This window comes from Erpetoichthys calabaricus, chromosome 6 (genome assembly GCF_900747795.2).
Source record: "Erpetoichthys calabaricus chromosome 6, fErpCal1.3, whole genome shotgun sequence".
NCBI classification, from domain to species: Eukaryota; Metazoa; Chordata; class Cladistia; order Polypteriformes; family Polypteridae; genus Erpetoichthys; species Erpetoichthys calabaricus.
Genome location: NC_041399.2, coordinates 27,675,198 through 27,702,676, shown reverse-complemented (window position 1 = coordinate 27,702,676; position 27,479 = coordinate 27,675,198). Strand labels below are relative to the sequence as shown.

The following is a 27,479-nucleotide window of genomic DNA, read 5'->3' as shown; positions in this document are numbered from 1 at the left end:
CCGATATTAATCTATTTTAAAATTTGTGCTATTTCTCCAATGAGAATAAAATCATGTTGCACACCTGAGGTCCTTCCAGATAAAGAAAAAATGACAAATTAATATGCTTACTTCTGTATCTGAAAACCTTATTATGTTGTATGCAGTGAGTCACAGGATAACAATAAATGTAAATAAAAGTTATAAACATAATATTTTCTTTCCATGCTAAGCTTACTCCAAAACCTTTTATTTTTCTATTTGTTTTGTAATTTGCTGCTGCTTTGCAGTAAGGAGACTGTGGAAGATTGTGGGTTCGCTTCCCGGTTCCTCCCTGTGTGGATAGCGCTTTGAGTACTGAGAAAAGCGCTATAAACTGTAAATGTAATGAATTACTATTATTATTATTATTAATTTGATGACCTCTGAGAAGCTGATCCTGGACTATTTGAGTTCTCTTGTGGTAGACCACCTGGACCCACTGTTGGACAAAGATTGGAATGGAGGATGCAATGATTTTTCTGCTCTACAAGGCTTACCTCTCACCTAAACAAAGCTGGCATCACTGTGAGGATTCTGTGTTTTGATTTCTCCAGCGCCTTCAGTACCATCCAGCCATGGGGCAAACTCAGAGATATGCAGGTGGGTGAACCTGTGGTGTCCTGGATAATGGACTATCTGTCAGGCAGACCACAGTTTGTGTGTCTCAAGGACTGTGTGAACAACACTGGAGCACCGCCAGGAGCAGGCCTGTCTCCTTTTCTCTTCACTCTGTACACCTCAAACTATAAATATAACACCAGGTCACGTCACTTGTAGAAATTTCAAGTGATTCTGCACTTACGGGGTGTATTGATAAGGGGGGCATACAGAGTATAGGAGTCAGCTGGAAAAGTTTGTTTCTTGGTGCAAAGAGAAATTGTCTGTATCTTAACATCAGCAAAACCTCTATATCAAGTCACTATTCACGGAAGGGATGTTGAGGTGGTCAACTCTTACAAGTACTTGGGGGTCCACATTAATGACAGGATGGATTGGCCTCGTAACACAGAGGAACTATATAAGAAACAGCAGAGCAGACTCTTTTTCCTTAGGTAACTGCGTTCTTTTAATGAGGTAAGTGACATCCTTCACATATTCTGGACACTTTTTATCAATATACTGCTGCTGGAGTATGTGAATTTCCCCTTGGGATTAATAAAGTATCTATCTATCTATCTATCTATCTATCTATCTATCTATCTATCTATCTATCTATCTATCTATCTATCTATCTATCTATCTATCTATCTATCTATCTATCTATCTATCTATCTATCTATCTATCTATCTATCTATCTATCTATCTATCTATCTATCTATCTATCTATCTATCTATCTATCTATCTATCTATCTATCTATCCTACAACTCTTTGATGACCAAAGGGATTTTCTATGCTGTCGTGAGCTGGGCCGGTAACATCACTTTAATAGGAGACCACCAGGATAATTAAAAGGTCAAGCTCAGTTATAGGATTTACTCTGGACCCCGTGTAGGTTGTAGAGGAGGAGAGAATTAAAACAAAGCTGAGTGCCACTGTGAACAAAGCTGATCATCCTCTCTCTGACACGAGAACACTGAGGACTTTCAGCCAACAAATCACTCAGCACAAGTGTGTCAAGAAACGCTATGGGGGCTCCTTTATACCAAGAGCAATACATCTGCATAATGCCTCATTGCGGCTAAGACAACCAAGTAAGAACTTTTCTTTCCTTTGAAATTTTCTTGCTTTATAGTAACTGCAGTGTGTGTTCAGACCAAAGTATGTGTATATTTATTTCCTTATTTACCTATTTTTTGTATTTAAAGAGCTTCTGTAAAAGGCTAAATTTCCTTCTGGGACAAATAAAGTTATATCTATCTGTCTATTGTAATGGGCAGCCAGGATTCTTACCCGGCTGGGACACCTCCGTAAGGGAAGGATTGGGGGAAGGAGCTTGCATGGGACGACAGAGGGCAGCCCCCCTGGCTTGCTACAGTGTCACGGAGCAGGGAAGCTCAACCCTGCTGGGGCCCATGGCCACCCCCAGGGGTCATCTGAAGAACTGCTGAGCCCTCCTCTGCAGGGCTGCCATCACACCTGGAAGGTGATCATGGAACAGCTGGAGCACTTCCAGGTGCTCTATAAAAGGGGACAGCTGCCACAACTCAGGAAGCCAGAGTCGGGAGTAGGAGGACGAAGCTTGAGGGAGGAGTGAGACGAGAAGAGACAAGGAGAGAAAGGAAATGAGTGCTGTGTGGGGACTTTCAAACTGTAAATAAAGCCTGCGTAGTGCTGGGACTTGTGCCTCTGTGTCTGGTATATCAGGTTGGGTTTCACCCTATCTATCTATCTATCTATCTATCTATCTATCTATCTATCTATCTATCTATCTATCTATCTATCTATCTATCTATCTATCTATCTATCTATCTATCTATCTATCTATCTATCTATCTATCTATCTATCTATCTATCTATCTATCTATCTATCTAAATGCAAAGAAAGTTCTGGCCATAATAATAGTAACAGTAGTGGTAGTATTTTCTCAAATATGGAATACCAGTAACAGCGCACTGCAGTGAATACACTTGACTTGAGAATTCCTAGTTTTCATCCTCTTTCTCTGTACATTTACCATCCATTTGCTCAGAGGTTGATGCGTTTGCTGCTTCCTGAGCAGCTCTTCTTTTCTCCACCCTAGCGGCCTGCTTCTTCTCTTCTTCCATCGGCATCTTTTCATGTTAAAACTGATTAAGTCAGTGTTTGTGTTGCAATCACTTAGTACGTTTTCTTTAATTGTTCACTTTAGTTGGCGCTTAAGTCTTCAATCTGCCTCAAGAATGATTTAAGATATGAAAAGGTAAAGGAAGTGACAGCGAAGGTGGTAGGGATGAGAACGGCCCTAATGGCCGCTGCTGAGAGTTGATTGTACAATAAAATAAAAATAAAAAGAGGAATAACCTTGGAGGTCAATCATCACCCGAAAAGCGGATAGTAAACGTCACATAGTATATGTGTACCAAATTTCAGGTCAATAGGTCAAGCGGTTTGCAAGCTACAAGTGATTTAAAATCCTGGACAGACAAACGAACAGCCATGGTAGCATATTATGTATAAAGATAGTAAAATTCTTACTTAAATGTAGTGTAAAACAAATATTTGTAAAAATTATCTGCAGAGACGCAGGAATTTTTAACAGTATACATAAAATCAGTGGTAGCGCTGCTGCCTCACAGTAAGGAGACCTGGGTTTGCTTCCCGGGTCCTCCCTGCATGGAGTTTGCGGGTTGGATAATGACTGACTAACATAAAATCATAGTACATACAGTTTGTTAGTTTTACTTATTAATAGTCTGTCTGTATTTTAAGTGTAGTTAATTTAATGTCTGAGCAGTTGGTATATTCTAACACAAAGATATAAAGATTAATAAACAACAACAATTACAGCAAAACCTGTATTTAAGACATCTTGTGGACCATCCAGGACATGAATCACAAGTTAAAGATGTTTCAGCCTGCTTGCCGGGTTGTTTGCATTTTGTTAACAACAATTTACCTGTCACTTCACACACAGTAGTGAGGAATCCTGTTTGAAAATAAAATTATTCACTATGCTTTACACGCGAAAGCAGAATGTTGTTGTTAACAAAAAATGTGGTTTGGAAAGGTCATTTGACAAAGAAGTGATAGAAACCCAGCTGGCTGTGTCTGAAAAACAAGTTAAGTTTTTTGGTAGCTTGACAAAAGTGCCCATGAGTCTGTAGGCTGAGAAAGAAGTGAAGCCTGCTGATGTGTTTTTATTTTTAGTTTATTGTGATCTATTTTTAAAATTGTTTTTCCCATTTTCTTCTTTGTTTTACCTTAACAAGCTCAAAGTACCTGACGCTGTGAAAATAACTAGGTGCCAGAATAATGTTTTAAAATATTTTTCCTCCTCTTTTTTTTTTTCAAAACACATAATTGAAGGCTCAGACCAGTGCTGGTCAAAGCCCCTGATGTGAGAAGGTCCTTCAAAAAGGTCAATCCTCGCAAAGCTCCGGGACCAGATGGCATCCCAGGCCGTGCCCTCAGGGCGTGTGCTGACCAGCTAGCAGGTGTGTTCACCAACATTTTCAATCTCTCCCTGAGGCAGTCAGTGGTCCCCACTTCCTTCAAGGCATCCACCATCATTCCTGTCCCAAAGAAACCGGTGGTCTCCTGTCTGAATGACTATCGCCCGGTTGCACTGACATCGGTCATTATGAAGTGTTTCGAGCAACTAGTCAAAGGTTACATCTGCTCCTCCCTCCCTGACACGCTGGATCCTCTCCAATTTGCTTACAGAGCAAACAGATCGACAGAGGATGCCGTTGCGCTAACAATAAACACTGCCCTCACCCACCTGGAAAGAGGAAATACATATGTAAGAATGCTGTTCATAGATTACAGCTCGGCATTCAACACCATCATCCCCTCAAAACTCGTCTTGAAGCTTGACGACCTTGGGTTGGGGACGACCATCTGCAGATGGATTTTCTCTTTCCTCACAAACAGGCCCCAGGTGGTGAAAGTCGGCAAACACACATCCTCATCACTCATTTTAAACACAGGAGCACCGCAGGGCTGTGTGCTTAGCCCCCTCTTGTATTCCTTGTTCACCCATGACTGTGTTGCAAAACACGGCACAAACACCATCATCAAGTTTGCAGACGACACAACCATCATAGGCCTTATCACTGACAACGATGAGACGGCCTACAGAGAGGAGGTGCTGGCATTGAGTAATTGGTGCCTAGATAACAACTTGTCTCTTAACGTCAGCAAAACCAAGGAGATGATTGTGGACTATCGAAAACAACAAGGCAGAGAACACCAGGCCATCTACATCAGCGGCATAGAAGTTGAAAGGGTTAACAGCTTCAAGTTCCTCAGAGTAAACATCACCAAGGATCTCTCGTGGACCCTTCACATAGACACTGTGGTCAAGAAGCTCGCCAGCGGCTCTACTTCCTGAGGAGGCTGAGGAAGTTTGGCATGAATGCCAACATCACCTCAAACTTTTACAGGAGTGTGGTCAAGAGTCTGCTGATGGGCTTCATTACCGTCTGGTATGGGAGCTGCTCTGCCAGCAGCCAGAAATCACTACAGAGAGTGGTGAAGGCAGCAGAGCACATCACGGGCAAGAGTCTTCCTGCCATTGAAGACATTTACCTCCATCGATGCTTGCGTAAGACAAACAGCATCATAAAGGACCACAGCCATCCAGCACGCCAGCTGTTCTCCTTGTTACCGTCTGGCAGACGATACAGGAGTCTGGCTGCTCGGACTACAAGACTTAAGAACAGCTTTTACCACCAGGCCATTCGACTCCTCAACAGCAACACCTGAACACTTACATACACTTACATTACATCTACATTGCAATACTCACACACAAACTGTACCTGCACACACTCAGAATACTGACTGGAACATGCATCTGCACTTTATGGAATATACATCTGTACTTATAAAACATTATCTGTGCAATAACTGTCATTTGTACTTGCTGTTCATTCAACTCATATTGCTCTATAACTTCTTTTAAAACATACACATTTTATTTTATATGGCTTGTCTATTTTTAACTTGTAATCTTTTTTTAAGCTTTATTGGATCTAGGCTGAGTGACTTGTTTTTCTCGTCATACACATTTCATTGTATGTTGACCCTGTGTTAACCTATATATGACAAATAAACCTAAACCTAAACCTAAAGTTCGTAGTCCACTCTCAGTCCAAAACATGCGCCCCTCCAGTAGCACAAATGGTACCCTTTGTGCATATAAGTTCCATGGACTTTCCATGTGTGCCCCTTGGTGTATGGAGTGTATGCACTTTTACTTTCATAAATGGTGCCCAGCAGGTAATGCTGCCCACTCAGGAAGGGCGTGGTGCTCCTACATTGCCAAATGGATTGACTGGCTCTGGCTCAAACTCTCTTGGTTTTTAATATTTGACATGGAAGTCTCTGTTCTGATTGCTACTAAGCTTTGTCACAGCATACTGTGTCCCTCACGCTCCTTTATTTATCACTTGTCATATTTGATGCTGTTTCTGTGGTTTTTCCTGCTATCTAAACACTCACTATATACTCTCACAGTACCTGCTGTTCTTACGTAGTGCCTACTCAATTCTGAGCAACTCTTAAGTTTGACATTACGTACCTTTGTTTCAGTAGCTCCCTTAAAACACCTTGGGACAAAGGTTCAAGGCCAGGGCTTCCTCCCTCATAATTCTGTTTGAGATCAAGTTACTACATTATGATAGCATTCTCCCTTTTGTTTTTGTTTCACCACTACAGGTCAAATGTGACAATGGCCACTGTCAATGCTGTAAATTTCTACTGCCTGTACCTGAGTGGCATCTCTAGTTAAGAAATGGAATAGCTCACCAGATTGGATTTACTGGAAATTCAATGGACAGTCCAAGACATCGGCAACACTCGCTTAAATGTGAGTTAAATTAGTGAAACAGTAAGTGCATGGATTGAGCAAACAGAAAAGACAAAACTGAACAAGGCAAAAATATTATATCATGGCATAAGATCAAATCACAAAAAAGCAAACAAAACCAGAGAAAACTCCACTGTTACAGAAAACTACTCATTGACTGTGCACCGATGACACTAATGAAAAAAACAAACAAAATAAATTAGTATAACAACCTCAGATACTAATGTAACTGACAGTGGAAAGTCATGCTTAGGACACGGACAAGGGTGAAATATGAGAAGTATTTTTATTTGTTACGGAGACACATACACTCACACACACAATTACAGCAAAACCTGTATTTAAGGCATCTTCTGGACCATCCAGGACATGAATCACAAGTTAAAGATGTTTCAGCCTGCTTGCCGGGTTGTTTGCATTTTGTTAACAACAATTTACCTGTCACGTCACACACAGTATTGAGGAATCCTTTTTGAAAATAAAATTATTCTCTACACTTACACGCGAAAGCAGAATGTTGTTGTTAACAAATAATTTGGCTTGGAAAGGTCATTTGACAAAGAAGCGATAGAAACCCAGCTGGTGCACACACACTCACTCCTGGTCAGGTCAGGTTTGAAAGCTGTGCTGCATACGCCAAAAAAGTGAGGATTGTTAATCTGGCAGCTCTCCCTGGTGGACCCCACAGGACCCAACAGGTCTGGCACCATGGGATTACAGGTCCCAGTATGCCCTGCGGGAATGCTAACCCAAGGATTCTGCCATCTAGTGTACTGGGGGAGAAAATATTCACCAGTCCTTACCTCACCTGGTCCTCCCAATGCACTGGCATCCCAGCTGTGTAAAGGTCTCTGTTCAATGCTAGCCAGAATACCAGCCCATGTGTGCCATTCCATTATTTTTTATACAGCATATTTTTATATCCAGAAACTAATGAAACACTGATCTGATTGGTCAGTTTGTCTTTGGTGATGAAATCAAAGAGGAAGTGCGAATGTAAGACATATGAGGTGGAGTAAAGGGATAAGGGGCACACAGACAGTCACCTTCAAAGATAGGAAGAATAAAAATGGACAGGAGATGAGCAAGGAACCATGAAATGACTGAGTCTGAGAAGCAGGTTTTATGGGAACTCACTCGACAGAGGGAGCACTAGACAAGAGAGGTGCAGACTCAACGGATAACAAGAAAAGCCGCTGAATGTAGTAGGGCAAGAGAGATGAAATATTTTTAAATTATTCTATTACTTGGCCAGTATATATATATATATATATATATATATATATATATCCTCTTTAATAAAATCCCTGTTTGCGTCCAGGTTTCCGTGTGTGTGTGTCTTCTGGTGAAGTGCGCGGGGCATGGTGCGATGCGTGATATTACTGTCAGAGAAAGTTAGAGGTGTTTTACAGAAATACAAACCAGTATTACTGTGAGAGGAAATTAAAGGTACACAATACAGTGACGCATATTACAGCCACATACAAGCCAGTATTACTGACAGAGAAAATTAAAGGCATATTACTGACGCGTACGCCTGTATTACCGCCGGAGAAAATTAAAGGTATATTACGAACGTACAAGCCAGCAGACGTACAAGACAGCAGCCGTACAAGACAGTATTACTGTCACAGAAAATTAAAGACACACAATACACGGCGGCAGCCCACAAAGAACGGTCAGCTCAGCAAGTAAACATCAACAAAAGAAAGGCTGAAAGACAAAGAAAAATACGACCAACAAACAGAATGAGGTCAAGGTCCCTTGCCATTTAATATAGACTGTTCCTACTACTGTTCTAGCGCTCGTTATTATAACGGGCTTAATGACTAGTATATTATATATATATATATATATATATATATATATATATATATATATATATATATATATATATATATATATACACACAGATTTAGACACACATACACACACACACACACACATGTATGTGGATTTCAATTTCACCAAACAACAAATCTTTTACTTCTTGCGGATACGCCTCTTCATTGGGAAGAAACACAACTTTTCCTTGATGGCAACACGAACTAGACGATCTACAAGTCTCCGACAATATATTCGATCTCTTTTCGCTGTTCTGTTATTTCATCGAATAATAATTCTCATTTGTTTGGGCTAATGTGATCTTTACTATCATTTTTTTGAGACTTTCAAATTTTAGTGCTTTTATAATCTCTAACCTGCTCTGCATGTGTATCGCGACAATGTTTTTGAACCTCTTTATGACATTCTACTTTGTCATGTACTCTTTGTCTTTTATTTCTGGCCCCAGGCGTAGTTAAATCTCTGATTTTTTTTAATATAATAGAGATATATATATACAGTATATATTCATACATATATATATATATATATAGATAGATAGATAGATATACAGTATGCATATATATATAGATATACCGTATGCATATCATTTGTATCCTCACTTTATTATACTTCCCTGACATTATTTTTATCAAGAAAAATACATTCCGGAGGCTGCAATAATGTAAAAATATGCCTGTGCACATCTGTTTTTCAATTCCCTTGGTCACTACTGGTTTTTATTAGCATTGTAATACGAACCTAATTAAAGATGTCATACTTCTTTTGCTTTTCAAACAATTTTTTTTTGGTACAAAAACCCATTAAACTGAAGTGTCATCATACAAAACGCTCAGTCAAGCAAAATCTCATGAAAATATGCTGAATGCTACGTCATAATATATTTTACTTACTTTATGTATTGATAGTTATATGTTTAACATTCAAAGGAATACTAAAAGTGGTATGAGTGTTAAAGTTATTATCCCCACTGGATAAACTTTCAAAGATTATTCCTGCTATATTTTACTACTCTGTCCTTAGAGAAGCAGTTCAACACAGTTCTTCTCAAAGTCAGTTTATTTCACTTTTTATATGTAGTAAATGCTCAGTTGAAAAACAGTAAAGCACATTTTTGGCTTAAAAGTTATTAATTTTCCAAAAACAGGTTAGACTATAAGGATATGGTTCCTGTAGGACATCCATATTACATTTTATTATTGTTAATATTAGATAGATAGATAGATAGATAGATAGATAGATAGATAGATAGATAGATAGATAGATAGATAGATAGATAGATAGATAGATAGATAGATAGAAACTTTATTAATCCTAAGGGTCACAATGGAAGACAAAAAGGCACAAATAAAGTATACACATAATGAGAAATGTCATATATAAAAGAAACATCAATAAATATAAACATAAAGATCTTACCTGAGAATCTATTCTATGGTATCTGCTGTCAAAGCCTAATTGCAAATCAAAAAATTAAGGCTGAAGTCTATTTATACTAATAAAGAGCAGGACAACAACCACAAAGAGATTTCTATTGAATTATCTGCAAACTCAGATGAGGAAAGGTAATCACAGGCAACCTTTTAATCCATTGCATCAATGACATCAGGTGTCTCAACCTCCAAGGTGGACACCAACCCATTTCTGTACTGAAACACAAGTTAAATGAAGGACCAAGAATGGAGCGTCAGTCCATTCCTGACACATGTCCAGTCCATGTCCTGAGGAATTTGGCCTTTGGAAAGTAAAAATGGGATGTTTTCCTTCAGGATAGGGGAGTCACATTAACAGACATTCACTTTTTCCAAAGAAATTATCTGCATCTTTTCTGAAGGCTTTTGTTAATTAAAAGAGTGTGACTGTTTTATAATGAGTTTGATGTTGCACCTGAAAATTTGAACAACATTGTAACAAGAGCTAAGATTGTCATTTCCCTGAAAGTATGTTTTTATAAAATTGTATTCCATAAAGTTAGACCAGTTGTTGCCATAGTGTTCTGGACTGAGGACTAATTTGCCCAAGTCAAAGATATGGACCACCTATGGTCAACAGTCACTTCTTAATGTGATTATCATAGTTGTCACTTTTATTTTATTAAGGACTTAATGAGAAAAATGTGAATATTCAAATGTGAATTTGTGTTTCAACGTCTTGCATTTCAACCAGTGATCCATCATTAACTGTCAGTCTTGAAAATGCAGTAACAGCCACATAAAAGTAACGTAGTGCCTTAGCCAGGGCTGGCCTTTCTTGGCAGAAGTCAAAATGGAATGACAGGAGTTCCTGGTAGATTGGTCAGATGAGAGAGAAGTTTAAAGTAATTTTATAAGAGAGAAGAAGAGTGGCACAATCATTCCAAGCAAACAGGAGCTAAGCTGTAAGGAATGGAATTGAAGTTGCTATCATCTGCAAAAAGTTGGCCCTTTAGACAATAACAGGTTTGACAGTAGCGTGATTAGTATTAATAAATACATAAATAAGTACATAACATTAATATATCTGAGCATTTTAAATTTCACTTTGTTCATGTTAGATGATCACCAAGTTATATCAAGTATAGTTTAAGCAAATAGCAACTTACCTCAGATAGAAAAGACAAACAATGAAGATAGGCAGACCAGCTATACTTTGCACGCTCCACTTTCTACTCATTTCTGAGGTATCTGATACAAGTGCAGTTTCATTCCCAGAAAGTACATCCAAGTCCAAAATTTCCTCATTGTTCCCAGTTCTCTCTGTGTTGCACTTTTCTTCTAAAAATATAAGATTATTGAATCTTCAGTTCATTACAGTAATTTGTAGCCAGCTACAGACTTTGTATGCATGTTAGCTTTACTTATTAATTTAATTTTGATGGTCCTTAAAGTCTAAGCAGAGGAGACATCAGTTTTAGAAGGGAAACACAGAGGCTCATAAATAATTTTAAAAAGACTTATCCTGAATATTTCAACCTTGGGTTTATACCATTTTGATTAACTATTCAATGATTATTTATTGTCACTTTTAACCCCAACAGAGTACTTGCTTTTATTATGGGTTAATGTACAGTATATACTCACGTATAAGTCGGGTCTTGAAACCCAAAAAATCGATCATAAAATCAGACTCTGACTTACACACCCGTTCAAAAATGCGACACTTAAATATTTTTTTTTACATCTTCTTCCCTCCTCCAATCTCGCATCACTTTTTCAGACGCATCAAATTTTGTTGCAGCAGCACAGTTTCCAATTTCTTTCACCACTTCAACGATGTTCAATTTAAAACCAGGTTCGTATTTTCTTCTGATTGGACACTCCATCGTAGATAAGGGATCCTCTTACGATAAAGGTGTATGAGGGTGTGAGATACAGAGAACACAAATCAGTGCAAACGTTGCTTCGGAATAGTTCGGGTATTACTGTGTGGTCACGTAGGTGCAATAGACATGGAGAGAGGTTAGGAGCACACGCTGATACAGCTCATTGCCGCACCAACATAGAAAAAAGAGGCTGTGTGCTCCGTGGTTACTCTCAGGTGGGTGTTAGCATATAACAATCTATTGGACCAATAGCGTGAGTTTTCCACATTCGACTTATACAACCGACATTATAAAATACCAGAAATTATACGATAAAATCAAGTCCCAACCTATCTGCGGGACAACTTAAACGCAAGTATATACGGTATTTATTTAATGGGGAAGACTTTACTGCACTTTACCAAACATTGTATAGCTGGTCGATTCAAAAGGTGGCCCACGGGCTACATGCGGCCCAGAAGCAACCTATGAGTGGCCCACTGGCAGAGAAAACAAAAATGAGAAAAACACATTTTGCGAGCCTTCAAAATTCCTAAAGTAGTACAGACTATGATCGTATCACTCCACATAGCCAAACAACATTCAACCCACAATGCAGCATGTTGTTGTGTATCTGGAAGTGGTGGTTGTATGTCTTTGATACTGTGATTTTTTTTTTTTTTTTGTGATGGTAAACCTGGCAGGACTGGGAGGATTATGGTTTTTGATTTCTTCAGCACCTTCAATACCATCCAGCCATCCCTCTTAAGGGGTAAACTCAGAGACATGCAGGTGGATGAACCTAAGGTCAGGCAGACCGCAGTTTGTGAGACTCAAGGACTGTGTTTCTAATACGGATGTGAGCAACACTGGAGCACCACAGGGAACAGTCCTGTCTCCTTTTTTCTTTGGACACTCTGCTCTTTTAATGTTAAAAGTGACATTCTTTGCATCTTCTACAACTCTGTGATGGCCAATGTGATTTTCTATGCTGTGGTGTGCTGGACTGGAAATATCACTTCAGGAGAGGCTCACTGAATCAACAATCTGATTCAGATTGTTGGTAGTGCCAGATATGGTATGCACTGTTGTCCTGCTGCAGATGGTACCAGAGGAGAGAATAAAAACAAAACTGACAACCATTATGAAGAATGAAGCACGTTCTGTCTTTCACACACTAGCATTGAGGACTTGGAGCCAAAGCTACTGGAGCTGCTTCATACCAAGTGCCTCACTATGACTATAATTGTTCTTTTTATCTTTAGCATGGTTGGGCATTTTTATTACAATGTTTATTTAAATTTGTATTTATTGAGCTCTTGTAAAATGCCAGATTTCCCCTGGAGGCTAAATAAGTGTAATCAATTAATCTATCTATCTATCTATCTATCTATCTATCTATCTATCTATCTATCTATCTATCTATCTATCTATCTATCTATCTACATTTGTTCATATGTTGTTGCATTTAATATACAGTATACATACAGTATACATATACATATATACATATACATATATATATATATATATATATATATATATATATATATATATATATATATATATATATATATATATATATATATATATATATTTATATACAGTATATATTGTGACAGATAGGGGGGCTGTCATCCCCTTGAACCCTCAGATCAGACACCAGACACCAGATAAAAGTCCAAATAATGGTTTTATTATGATAATACAGTGCACAAAGCACCTCCACCTCCACTATACTTCAATAAACTATTAATAATCAATACAAAATCATAACAATCAATAATCCTCCACACGTCCCAGCAGCTCAGTCACCCTTCCTCCCAACTCTGCTGGGGTTTCCCAGAGTCCTTTTAAAGTCTTTGACCCAGAAGTGCTTCTGATCCTTCAGTCCATGTGATTACCCAGCACTTCCGGGTCAGGTGGAAGTATGTCATTTCCTCTGTCGCTGCAACTAAGACATACTTCCGGGTTATAGGGGAAATACAAATCCTTGAGCCTCCCTGTAGCATTCTCTGGCGGCCCCCACGGTATCCAGCAGGGTTGTGAATAGAGACTCCATTGTCCATGATGCCCTGCTGGCATTTGGGGCACCTTCATGCTGCAGGGAGGGCTCCATCTGGCAGCCAAGGGGTATTGGCTGGGATGGATGGCCAGCCATATCCCATTATATATATATATATATATACAGAGAGAGAGAGAGAGAGAGAGAGAGAGAGAGAGCGTAGAATGGGTGGGGAAGAGTGTCAGGAGTAATTTGTGACAGACAGGTATCAGTAAAAGAGTGAAAGAGAAGGTCTACAGGACGGTAGTGAGACCAGCTATGTTATATGGGCTGGAGATGGTGGCACTGACCAGAAAGCAAGAGACAGAGCTGGAGGTGGCAGAGTTAAAGATGCTAAGATTTATTTGCATTGGGTGTGACAAGGATGGACAGGATTAGAAATGAGTACATTAGAGGGTCAGATCAGGTTGGACGGTTGGGAGACAAAGTCAGAGAGGCGAGATTACGTTGGTTTGGACATGTGCAGAGGAGAGATACTGGGTATATTGGGAGAAGGATATTGAGGATAGAGCTGCCAGGGAAGAGGAAAAGAGGAAGTCCTAAGAGAAGGTTTAGGGATGTGGTGAGAGAGGACATGCAGGTGATGGGTGTAACAGAACAAGATGACAAGGACAGAAGGAAATGGAAAAAGATGATCTGCTGTGGCAACACCTAACAGGAGCAGCCGAAAGAAGAAGAAGAAGATAAAATATCCATCAGCTTTCTGAAGCTATTTATTCCTGTATGGGAATATAGGGGCCTGTAGCCTACCCAAACAGCATTGCACTCGGGATAAAAGTCAGCCTTGGGTGAGATGTCATTGTAATGTAGGGCACATGCACACAATCAAGCAGACTTTCTCATACTAAGCTTATTTACAGTTCTCATGCTAACTAATATGTGGTTCTTTGGGATGTGAGAAGAAACCAGAGTGTAAAGAAGATGTGCAAACTTCATACACATACTAAACGGGCCAGATACTGAAATAGAATCCATTCCCTAATGTAGTGAAGTCCCAAACAATGCACAACAGTCAATATTTAATTGAAGTCAGGTTCTCATAAAAGGACCTTCTTCATGGATCACATGCACCGATTTTTTAAAATAAAATTGTAACAATGAAAATACAGAACATCTCAAAACACTACTGATAGTGGCACTGCCTATGTATTAAAATGGAACCACATCCTAATGTAATTATTTTGGAGTAACAGAATCTATGACTAGATTAACTTTTAAATCCCATTTATCATGAAAAGACATGGAAAATTAGCAACATCCCTGTTTTATATTAAAATATTTATCAAAGATATTGTTACCTGGCATATTTGTCATTGCTGACCAGGTGAGATATAAAACATACAGTGTGATCAGTGAAGACTGAAGAAGACCAGACCCACTTTGTAGTTCCTATTCAGGAGAGAAAGAAGAAAAGTATTGAGATTTTCACTTCATACTATATTTATGTAGTATCAAAGAACAATTCACTTGTAAATATAGAGTAGCAAAAGCACAAAGAAGAAATGCAGCTCAGTCTACTTTAAACATTTTGTTTAATTAGTGTGTAAGTTTGGATTTAAATGAAGGAAAACAAATCATTAAAACTTTGAATTTTTAAATAAACAAGCATCTATCTATCTATCTATCTATCTATCTATCTATCTATCTATCTATCTATCTATCTATCTATCTATCTATCTATCTATCTATCTATCTATCTATCTATCTATCTACTCACAGTGAGCTGTGAATGGCTTTCCTGGCTACACTACACACACATTATTACCTGCCAAAGACATTATCATCTGATTGAGCTTACTGGGATCCCACTGAAGGGAACATGGAAGAGTTAGAGAAGAGACCAGTGAAGTTTTTTTTTCATTTACAGCTCCTATGTTGTCAGAACAGACAAAGAACTGTGACCCCCAACTGGCTCTGCCTACTTCTCTGCCTACTGGAACCCCACCACAGATTTTAGACTATTAGAAAAGGTGGGACAGGTCATCCAGTCCAAGAGGTCATCCATCATATTCACCTAAATTGTCCAAAATAACATGTGAAGTTCTCTAAACTCCTTCTTTCCACCTCACAACCTTGGTAATTTATTCCACTTGCCTATAGTTCCTTGTGTGAAGAAAAACTTTCTAGCATTTATACAAAATGTGCCCTTAAGGTGATTCCAACAGTGACCCCAAACAGTGATCTTGTTGTAGAATTAATTTTAAACTAACAACTGGAAACTGCTGCACTAATTCATTTCTTAATTGGAAACACTTCAATCATTTATCCTCTTAAATCTCCAATTGTTTAAACTAGAAAAGGTTCAACTAAACTTCAATCTGTCCTCTACTAATCACCTCTCAGCCTTGCTCTCAAAGTCCTTAGTCCTTGAATCAACCAAGCTGTTCTTCTCTGGGCTTTCTCTAACTCTGCTTTGTCTTTTTTTGTAATATGGAGACCGAAACTGAGCATCGCAGCCCAGATGAAGCCTTACTAGTGTGTTATATAACTTAAGCATATTCTACGTTGATTTATACTCCACACATCCTGATATATAACCAAACATCCTATTAGCTTTCTTCATCTATTCTGTACACTGTCTGGATGTAGATAGTTATGAGTCCACTATGTCTCCCTGGCCCTTCTCATAAGAGGCATGTTCAGGTTTTAGACCTCCCTTAGTGTATTCATATCTATCATTTTTACTTCTTACTTGTAATAACCTCACATTTACTTACATTCATTTTCATTTGCCACAGTTTCCCTTTACAAGGCTCCCTTCGCCATTTATCAGATGTCTGAAGACTAATGAGAAGACTGCTCTCAGAAGTGATATTGTACACAATAGACAATTCCATCAGTTGTTTTCCTGCTCTTACCATTTCCAAAAAGCTATTGCCGCAATTAAAAGAAATTATTTTTCCCACTCTCTATACAAACTCATCTCCTTATCTCTTTCTACTAAATTTTACATAGGCCTACTATATGTTTCTGCTGTATGCATTACATTTTTATCAATTTGTCCATAACTGTTAACAACTGGGAGTTACAAAAATGAATAGGTATGCATTACACTCAGATCTCAGTGATGTGTAATTTTTGGAAAATTAACTAAACAATATTTTTAAAAAGTTATTATTAGTTTTCACTATGTGAAGAGCTAGTTACTGCCTAGTGGCCGATTTTGCTGTTATGGGCTCAGTATAATGTCCAGTTTACTGCAAACATTTATAAACCTCATGCTTCTAATGTTGGAGAAATTACGGCACAGTAGTTTTGATTTCTTATTTGTCAGTGTTCTAAACATTATTTCTATTTTCATCTATTTATCTGAAAAATGCATTGACAGAATCAAAAAACAGCTTTTCTATACACTTTCAGCCATTGTGGTTTGGTAAATGTTTAATTTTGTTTCCTAACTATGCTTACGTTTGTCAGCCTTCTAATTCAGGTACATGAGTTTCTTTGTGTTTTAACTACATTTGCTTTGAAATGAGCAACTGAATCTCAAGCCTTTTTCAGAGACAAGTTATAAATCATATATCAGCTAATCCATAGTGTTCTCAAGACCAACTTTACATTTCACCACAAAATCGATACATTCTGATGTAGTGTTGCAATCTAGATGATCTTAGATGTAACAGCAATACTCAGATTTTTTGTTATGCCTTAGTTGTTTCAAAGCTATGCCTTTCATCCTTTAGTGCATTCAAGAACTGTGAATATCCAGGGAACACCTATACCTTTCCTGTAATCTATCATGAATTATTGTCATTTTGCTTTTTCCATCATTTAGTATTAGCTTTGTGGAGGTGTTTTGACCATTTTTGAATGTATAAATCACTTGTTGGGGCCAAAAGGTTATATGTTACAACATCAATAAAAATCCAATAATAACAATACCTTCTGTAGCATAGGAGACAGAAATGTAGCAAATAAAATTGAAACAGCAACCGGACTGAAGATGTAGGCTTTGAACACACTGCTAAAGGCTGATTTAATTCAAGGTTTACACATTCCTCCAATGGGCTTACATTAAAATATTTGTTACAGCTCCATACACATCGTCCTCTGTTGTTCACCACCACCTGTGACTTGACTGATGACACTCTTCGTATTTGCACTTGTTCATATTGTTGTTAGAGATATATGTATTTCTCACCTCCCTCTCTCTTGTGCAAGTTTGTGACTTACACATCGCAAGGCACAAGAGAGAAGGAGGCGAGTCGAGGTTTCCAAAAAAATCAGCTTAATTGTTGTGCAGACATGAACAATCTCAACATTTATTTAAACAGGAGCTGTCACATCAGCACTCGAACACACAGCAAGCAGTTAAGATGACAGTCATCCTGGATTAGCTCCTTTCTTCAGATTAAAGGAACAGATAGCCTCCTTCATCAAGCAGGTGCACTGTGGAGGAGAGACTACAGAAAGCCAGTACATCACCAGGTCAGCGGCTGGTTTTAAATGTTCCCCATATCAACCATCAGGCGACAGAAATGTTGCAGTTGAACCAGCAGCAGACAACCAGTTCCAACTATTCTAACAGAGTTTCAGTCCACATCGTAGCTGGAGGGGGTAATACAGTCTCACCATATATATATTTATATATATTGTGAAGGACAGCCGGGTCCCATGCCCGGCAGGGACGCCCCTGCTGCATCTATTCCGTGGGAGCCACCATGGGCAGCTCAGTACCTCCCCCGGGACGCTTGGTGGCAGCCTGCTTGGTGGACGATGATTCCCCAACCTGGCGCAAGGCTCCATGGGACATGGAGTCCTCCAGGGCCTGGTTGGGGGCTTGGATGGCCGCCAGGGGGAGCTGCGTGGACTTACCAGCCCGGCTGGTCAATTCCTCAGCCCACCCGGAAATGCAATTAGGCCCAGGTGACCAAGCACCTGGACTACATCCGGGTGGGGTATAAAAAGGCCAGCCACCACCACTCGAAGAGCCAGAGTCGGGAGGAGGAGGACTAAGCCTAAGGAGGAGTGGTGGTGGTGCTGAGGTGGATAGAGAGAAGTGAGTTGTTGTATTTGAAGTGCTTTTGGGACTGTGTTGGGCCTGTGGGACACGGGGAAGGCGTGCCCCATGGCTGAAGAAGAAATAAAGTGCATTTTATTTAAGTACGTGCCTCTGCCTGAGTCTGTGCCGGGTCGGGCGCTATATAGCGCCTTTTACAATATATATATATATATATATATATATATATATATATATATATATATATACTAGCTGCTTCCCCCAATGGCTCGTCCCTTGTAGTAGTGAAACAGGACAGTGAGGAAAGCCCTGCTCGCGGCTCCCTTCTTCAGACGTCACGCCTCTGTCTCAGATTAGCACAAATATATCTCTCCTGCAAGCAAACTATGATTCTTTGCATGGTGAGAGTCGCAAAATCAACTGGACTATTCAAGCAAATTATAGAAAAAAACCCAATCTAAATCCGTTAAGTAGTTCTCTTGTTCACTAGCTAAGCGGAGGTAAGGAACGCCTCGAGGCTGGCACATGAATGAGGAAGTCCCCCCAGCAGCCCACTACGTGTCTTTCGGATTCACACAAATAAATCGGTATCGCAAGCGAACTATGATACATAGCGGAATGAGAGAAGTCGCAAAATCAACCGGAATATTCAAGCAAATTATAGAAAAAAACCCAATCTAAATCCGTTAAGTAGTTCTCTTGTTCACTAGCTAAGCAGAGGTAAGGAACGCCTCGAGGCTGGCACATGAATGAGGAAGTCCCCCCAGCAGCCCACTACGTGTCTTTCGGATTCACACAAATAAATCGGTATCGCAAGCGAACTATGATACATAGCGGAATGAGAGAAGTCGCAAAATCAACCGGAATATTCAAGCAAATTATAGAAAAAAACCTGATCTGAATCCATTAAGAAGTTCTCTTGTGAAAAGTGAACAGACATACAGACAGACATTGGATGGTATATATATAAAGATATGTATATATATATGCATATATGTGTGCAACCATGTAGATGGAAATGGTTTTATTCACTCTCCCTGATCTAAGCCTCACTATAATATGATCATGGAAGACACTTCCTTGGACTTCATAGATTGGTTTTGTTCTGACATGCAGTGTGAATTGTGTGACTTTATATATACACGTGTGTGCCTTTCTAAACGATGTCCAATCATTTCAACTTCTCACAGGTAGATTCCAGTCTCAAGGAGAATTAAAGCAAACAGGGTTCACCTGACCACAATTTGGAGTGCCACAGTAATCCATCTGAATATTTCTATTAATGAGGGATTTCAGTTTTTGATTTTAAATAAATTTGCAAACCTTTCTGAAAATGGGTTACAGTATGTAGACTGATGCCCAAAAATGGCAAATGTATCTATTTTTGGTTAAATCTACAACACCATAAAGTGTGCAGAAAGTGAAGGGATCTGAATACTTCATGAATCCACTTTCGCTGGCATTTACGTAGGTTGTCTATTAGGTTACATCTGTCTGATGAACTAGGATAGTATTAATTTTGCCCATTCAGGGTAGACTTTACACATTCATACTGAATTAGCATTACTTGCAAAATTAATTTGAACAGTCAAACGAAAAAATAAACACTATATTAGCCAAAAATTGAAGTTGAGCCCCTGTTACCTACAGTCTGAGTACAGTTTTATTAGCCTAGGGCAACACATGGACTGAAACACATCTGGTGTGTACTTTACAATTCATTTTTACTAATGGGACCTTCTGGTAGCATTACTGCAAGATTAGGGAGAACTGGCTCTTTAGTGTTAGGACTGAAGGGGCAGAGAGTGGCAACAATGTTTAGAATAATTAATGAATTATTTTCTGTACTTGTGTGACATGAGGATGCATTGGTTAGCAATGTTAGATGATGACACGATCAGGATTCAACACTAAACCACCTGCAAAGGTTCAATCAGACTACCAATTAGTAGCAAGGTCTATTGTCAAATTAGCATATTTAGCTAACCTAACCTCTATTACACATTAATATTTACAACTTTCAAAAATATTTTATTTAACATTACAACCTGAGCACCTGGTATATGTTTTTATAACAAATTTAAAATGTTGGAAGCTATGTTCTCAGATAGGAGGGACGTTCAAAAAGTTTTTTCATTTTCATATTTTTGCTGGAAACGGTGAAGGTTGGAGGAGTAGTAATTGGGCATTAAAAAGTTGCTGGGAACGCTGGGAAAACTGCATCACAAACGAAGGTGACTATGTAGAAAAGTGATGTCGTTTGTTTTTGAAATTCTTAATAGAGTTAAAAAATGTGTGGAAACTTTTTGAACGTCCTTCGTATATTGTTGGAAGAATTTTGTGCCCGAGATGTAATGTTAAATAAAATATCAGTAACGGCGCACTGCACAATAACATGCAGTGAATACACTTGACTTGAGCATTCCTAGTTTTCATCCTCTTTCTCAGTACGTTTAGCAACTCATTTGCTCAGAGGTTGATGCACTTGCTGTTTCCTGAGCAGCTCTTCTTTTTTCTACCCTAGCGGCCCGCTTCCTCTCTTCTTTTGTCGGCATCTTTCGCTTTAAAACTGATTAAGTCAGTGTTTGTGTTGCATTTATTTAGTAAGTTTTCCTTATTTTTTCACTTAAACCGGCACTTAAGTCTTCAATCTGCCTCAAGAATGATTTAAGATATGAAGGGGAAGTGACGGTGAAGGTGGTAGGGACGAGAATGGCACCCGTACACATGCGCCACATGGCCGCCCTGCTGGCCGCTGCCAAAATTTGATTCTACAATAAAATAAAATAAAAATTTTTGAATGCTGTAAATATTAATATGTAACACAGGTTGGGTTAACTAAATATACTCATTTGATCATCATTTATGCCAAGTCTGCATTTATCCCTGTGTTCATGAAGCTCATGTTTTCACTCTCACTGGCCATTAATGGGCTTGCGTCTGCTGAGTGATGGAGTGATGACTGGAAATGTTCAGCCTGCCCTTGATCTTGTGCTTGATAAACCTGGAATAAAAATAGATGACTGTACTACACTTGTGTTTTTAATTGTATCTGCAATACAATAAAAAATTGATTAGACCTACATACATCTTGCGTTTTATGCTTCTGCACATTCTTTTAATAGTCATTGTCCAAAGAGTGATATATTTGAAACAGACCACTACTTTTTTTTATAAAAAGAAGAGAATGAAAGGCTTAAGACAAGTATAAAAGTGGTGAATATTAGCACAAATATATATTCACACAGAACAGATACACATGTACTACAAATTTTTCACATTATGACAGATTGAAAACCCTCATTTTCTATATATCATGCACATGACCCTAAGGCTTAGGCACCTCCTGTACTGCAATATAGAAGAAAGAGAAGAAATCATAATGCACCGCATTAAAAAAGCCTTAGAAAAATTAATGATATCTATAGCCTGTGGCCTTGATGAAATAAGTTTATTTACAAAGAAAAATGATTGCAATATGTAATGTAACGAGACCAGCAATGACTAATTTTACTCGGTAGAAAAAGTAAGGGGGGAAAAAAGTTTCCTATTTGGTTGGAGAACTAATAAGAAAGTTAGTAAAGAGCTTGAGGGGAATAGTGAAGTTAGAAGGCAGGTGCATATAAAAGAGTGGGCCACTTCAAACGAAATGTTTCTCTACACAGTAAATTGCAGAAGAGAGAATGTGATACCACAATACATCTTAGCAATTCTGGGAACATATTACTCTGTAGGGTAGCAACGCCCTACAGAGATGTGCCTTGAGCCGCCTTTCAAGAAGTGAAAGGAGAGAGCAGATCTTATTATTTTATTGAGGTCATTCCACTCTGGCTTTAATATAATTGAAGGATCCATCGCCTATAAAACACAGGTTAGTTATGGGCACAACAAAACTGCCCACTTTTGTGGACTGGAGCATAGTGATGCAGGTGGTCCAGCATAAGGCCAGATACACCTCTAAAAGAAACTGGAGAGACTGAACAGAACAGGCCTTATGTGCTCACTGCAGCAAGTCTGAGCGATGACACTTGATGCAGAGTTCTGAGCTAGTTGTTGATAAAGTAACTGATTAAAATGGCCATAAAACAGTTAATGAGGTCAAGTCAGCATGAAATGAACGTATGGACAGGCTTTTAGAATTGGTTAGATATGAAAACTGAAACAGTGCAGAGGTGAAAGAATGACATTTCCCAGGTATGATTTATGGGAGATGAATAAGAAAGTCAGAAGACAACGTTATTCACATCAGTAGAGGGTATGGAAAGGAGCCAGTTGAAGTGGTTTGGGCATCTGATTAGGATGCCTTCTGGACACCTCCCTGCGGTGGTGTTTCAGGCATATCCAACTCAGAGGAGATCTCCGGGTAGACCAAGGACACACTGGAGAGATTTTATTTCCCAGCTGGGCTGGAAACTCCTCGGTATCCCCACAAACGTGTTGGAAGACATGATGGGACAAAAAGACACTTGGGCATCTTTGCTTACACTGCTGTCCTTGTGACCTGGACGCAGATAAGCGGTGGAAAATGGATGGGTAGATGAGTATATGTTGTTATCATGACCTAAAGTAAAAAAAAATAAGTTTGTTTTGTTAAGTTTGGGTTTAGTGCCAATCAGGATGGAGTTTCTTTTATTGAAGTACAGATTTTAGAATTTATCCTCTATCAACATTTCATTTTTAAAGGCGAGGTGTGAACAGGTGATCTTTGATGAACAACCCTTTTAACACTTGGATAAATCTGGCTGTCATCGACATAAACATGATAACTTTGTATCTTTGGAAACAAATGGTAAATGAGGGATTTTTAAGAAGGTCAAGTTCAGCATTTTAAATTTTTAACACTGGGTTTACATAAACACATGCAAGAAAGTAGCACAGAGATGGCACCAAATAATGCATTTATTATTACCATAACAGCCAAGACTTAGTTGCACTTATATAAAACAGGCAGAACAGTGAGGAGTCCTCTAGTGCCTTCTAATATCATCTAACCAGGGCCGGCCTAAGGGTATATTGCACTCCTAGGCAGAATTGGTGGCAAGCAGTCAAATAGAGACATCCAAAATAGAGTCTCTCTTTTAGATCCACACCGTCAGATCCATAACTGAAGTTCATGTAGGAGAAGAGCTTGCACATGTGTTGACCAAACTATGAGACAAAGTATAGGATTTAGGTGAAGACCTTTGTTTCTTGGTGCAAAGGGAATAATGGGTCAATTAATACAGAAGAGCTATGTAAGAAAAGGTAGAGCAGGGTGTTTTTTGTTTTTCTCAGGAGGCTGTGTTGCTTTAAAATGGGTAGTGACATCCTTCACATGTTCTATAACTTTGCAATGGCCAGTAAGATTTTCTTTGTTGTAGTGTCCTGGGCTAGTATCATCACGATAGGAGAGGCCCACCGAATCAATAAGCTAATACGAAGGAAGGGTCAGTTAAGGGATGCACTCTTAACCCACTGTGGGAAGAAGTGGAGGAAAGAATTAAGGAAAACCTCATGGCCATTATAAACAAAGCTGCACATCTGACACAATAGCTTTGAGGAATTTCAGAAAACAAACTATGTAACTTTATACCAGTGGCAATATGCCTTTATATTTCATTGCTGTGACTGTTCTCTTATAATTAACCAAGTCAAATGTCTTTATTTTCTGTACTTTTTTGTTTGTATTTGAGGAGGGTTGTAGCTTAGGTTTGGTGTAATAATTCTGTATTTCATGGGCTTCTGCAAAATGTAAATTTCCATTTTTGACAAATAAAGATCTATCTATCTATCTATCTATCTATCTATCTATCTATCTATCTATCTATCTATCTATCTATCTATCTATCTATCTATCTATCTATCTATCTATCTATCTATCTATCTATCTATCTATCTATCTATCTATCTATCTATCTATCTATCTATCTATCTATGTGCACAATTGGTAGACCTTATGAATGATCTGGAAGGAGAAGGCATACTGACAGAACTATACGTGGATAATGAATTAAGGTTAACAGAATATGATTTCTCTAAGGCACTCAAACAAACCTTTATCACATTGGTCTTTTTCTATAATGAACACCACCCCATGGTTTTATACAATTAAAAAGATGGCACAATGGTTTTCATTAGCAACTTGAGCATGAGCAGGTCATACAACCACTAGCAGCACAGACCTAAAACAAGTATGAGTGAATCTTACTTAAAAGTGTGTGGGAAGAATGAGATGACTCACTTAGTTTGAAAATTCTAAACAAGTCCAATGTGCAGGTTGAGTAGGGGAGGTGATTTAAACAATAAAGAGTAATGGTGTGCTTGTTAATGTGGTCCGAAGGACAGCAAGCCTGTGGTCCAGATGGCAAGACCTTCTAAGACTAGGAAATCTGCTAAAAAGACCTCTGTTAAACATATGGTACTGTAGCCTGTTACAGATAAACACAAACTGAAGTAAAGGAAAAACCTTTTGTAAAAGCTAGTGGTAAATGTGAACAATGCAGTGCCGCCGGCTGAATGTGGTGTCTGTTACTCCGTTATGATAGTATTACCACAGTCAATGGTAACTACAGTTAGGTCCATAAGTATTTGGACAGTGATGCAATTTTCATAATTTTAGCTCTAGACACCACCACATGAAATAAAATAATAATTACATGACTGATGTGTAGACTTTCAGCATTAATTCAAAGGGTTTAACAGAAATATTGTATGAGCCATACAATGAGCCCCATTTTCAGCAGCTCAAAAGTATTTGGAAAATTGACTGACACGCTGTTACATAGGAAGATGTGAGCAGTTCCCTCATTATTTAATTCATTATTAAGCAGATAAAAGGTCAAGGTCTGGAATTGATTCCAAGTGTGGAATTTGCATTTGGAAGTGGTCACTGTGAACTCTCAATATGACGTCCAAAGAGCTGTCTATACAAGTAAAAACAGGACATCATTAGGCAGAGAAAACAAAATCAGACCCTTTAGAGAGATAGCAGAAACACCAGAAGTGGTCAAGTCAACCATCTGGTACATTCTTAAAGAGAAGGAACACACTGGTGAACTCAGCAACACCAGAAGTCCTAGATAGCCATGGAAGACAACTGTGCTGGGTGATTACAGTATTCTTTTCTTGGCGAAACAACTCCTTTTACAACATTTATCTAAACCAAAGAACACTCACTGGAAGGTGGGCCTATCATTGCTAAAGTCTATAATTAAAAGAAGACTTCATGAAAGTAAAAACAGAAGGTTTACCACAAGGCAAAAGTATGTTAACATCCATCCATCTTCCTAACCCACTCATCCAGAGCAGCCTATTCAAGTAAGTTAACATTACTGACTAACTGGAAATGCTAAACATGGCATACCTGAACATGGTTGCAGTGTTTTAACACATGGCATATATAAATATATACAGACCACAATGTTACTCTAAATACTATTTGCTGCTCTTATCTCATGTAGTGATGCATTAGCCAAAATGACAGCAACATACACTCACCAGCCACTTTATTAGGTACACCTTGCTAGTACCGGGTTGGACCCCCTTTTCCCTTCAGAACTGCCATTAATCTTACATTCTGACATAGATTCAACAAGGTGCTGAAAACATTCCTCTGGGATTTTCATCCGTATTGATATCACACAGTTGCTGCAGATCCATGATGCAAATCTCTTGTACCACCAAATCTCAAATGTGGTGACTGAGGAGGCCATTTGAGTACAATAAACTCATTGTCATGTTCAAAAAAACAGTTTGAGATGATTTGAGCTTTGTGACATGGTGTGTTGTCCTGCTGGAAGTAGCCACCAGAAGATGGGTACACTGCGTTCATAAAGGGATAGACATGGTCAGTAACAATTCTCAAGTAGGCTGTGGCATTTAAACAATGCTCAATTGGTACTAAGGGGCCCAAAGTGTGCCAAAAAATATCTCCCATACCATTACACCACCACCAACATCCTGAAAAACGCAGAACGAATCCATGCTTTGACGATGTTGATGCCAAATTCTGACCCTACCATCCAAATATCACAGCAGAAATCAAGACTTATCATACCAGGCAACATTTTTCCAATCTTCTATTGTCCAATTTTGTAGCTGTAGCTTCAGTCTCCTGCTGTGGCAGCCCATCTGCTTCAAGGTTTGACATGTTGTGCATTCAGAGATGCTCTTCTGCATACCTTGGTTGTAACGATTTGAGTTACTGTTGCCTTACTAACAGCTCAAACCTGTCTGGCCATTCTCCTCTGACCTCTGGCATCAACAAAGCATTTTCACCCAGACAACTGCTGCTCACTGGATTATTTTTCCCTTTTTCTAACCATTCTCTGTCAACCCTTGAGATGGTTTGTGTGAAAATCCCTGTGGATTAGCAGTTTCTGAAATACTCCAACCAGCCCATCTGGTACCAACAACCATGCCACTTTCAAAGTCACTTCAGTCCCCTTTCTTGTGCATTCTGATATCTGGTTTGAACTTCAGCAGGTTGTCTTGACAATGTCTACATACACATTGAGTTGCTGTGATGTGACTGGCTGATTTGATATTTCCGTTAAAAGCAGTTGAACAGGTATACCTAATAAAATGGCCAGTGAGAGTATATAAATGAATAATTAAGCTTCAGGTAGTGAAATTTTGAATTCATAACAGCAAATTTTGATTTCTATATTCTCTCAGGGTCAAGAGTTTTGTTCAGTTTCTTTAACTCTCTCCCTGTTGTTCCATAGTTACTTTACATAACTGTCTAATATACAGTATGAGTAGAAATGGAACGCTGCAACCCTTAATGTTTTAAGTGCACAGACTAGAAGAAATTGGGATTGATTTTTAGGATGAAATCTGTAGGCAGAGCCTTTTCCGTGGCGGATTTTGCTG

The 27,479-nt window shown here is 38.8% G+C and overlaps 1 protein-coding gene across 1 annotated transcript in view; it reads right to left on the bottom strand.

The window, feature by feature from the left end:
• Positions 1 to 27,479, bottom strand: part of LOC114653866 (serine incorporator 1-like) — a 145,120-nt gene that overhangs the window by 49,389 nt on the left and 68,252 nt on the right. Inside the window, exons 8-9 of the mRNA XM_028804430.1 lie at positions 14,965 to 15,055; positions 10,903 to 11,074 (exon numbers count right to left, since the gene is read on the bottom strand). Coding sequence (XP_028660263.1) covers positions 10,903 to 11,074; positions 14,965 to 15,055 — 263 coding nt within the window. The remainder of the gene's footprint in view (positions 1 to 10,902; positions 11,075 to 14,964; positions 15,056 to 27,479) is intronic.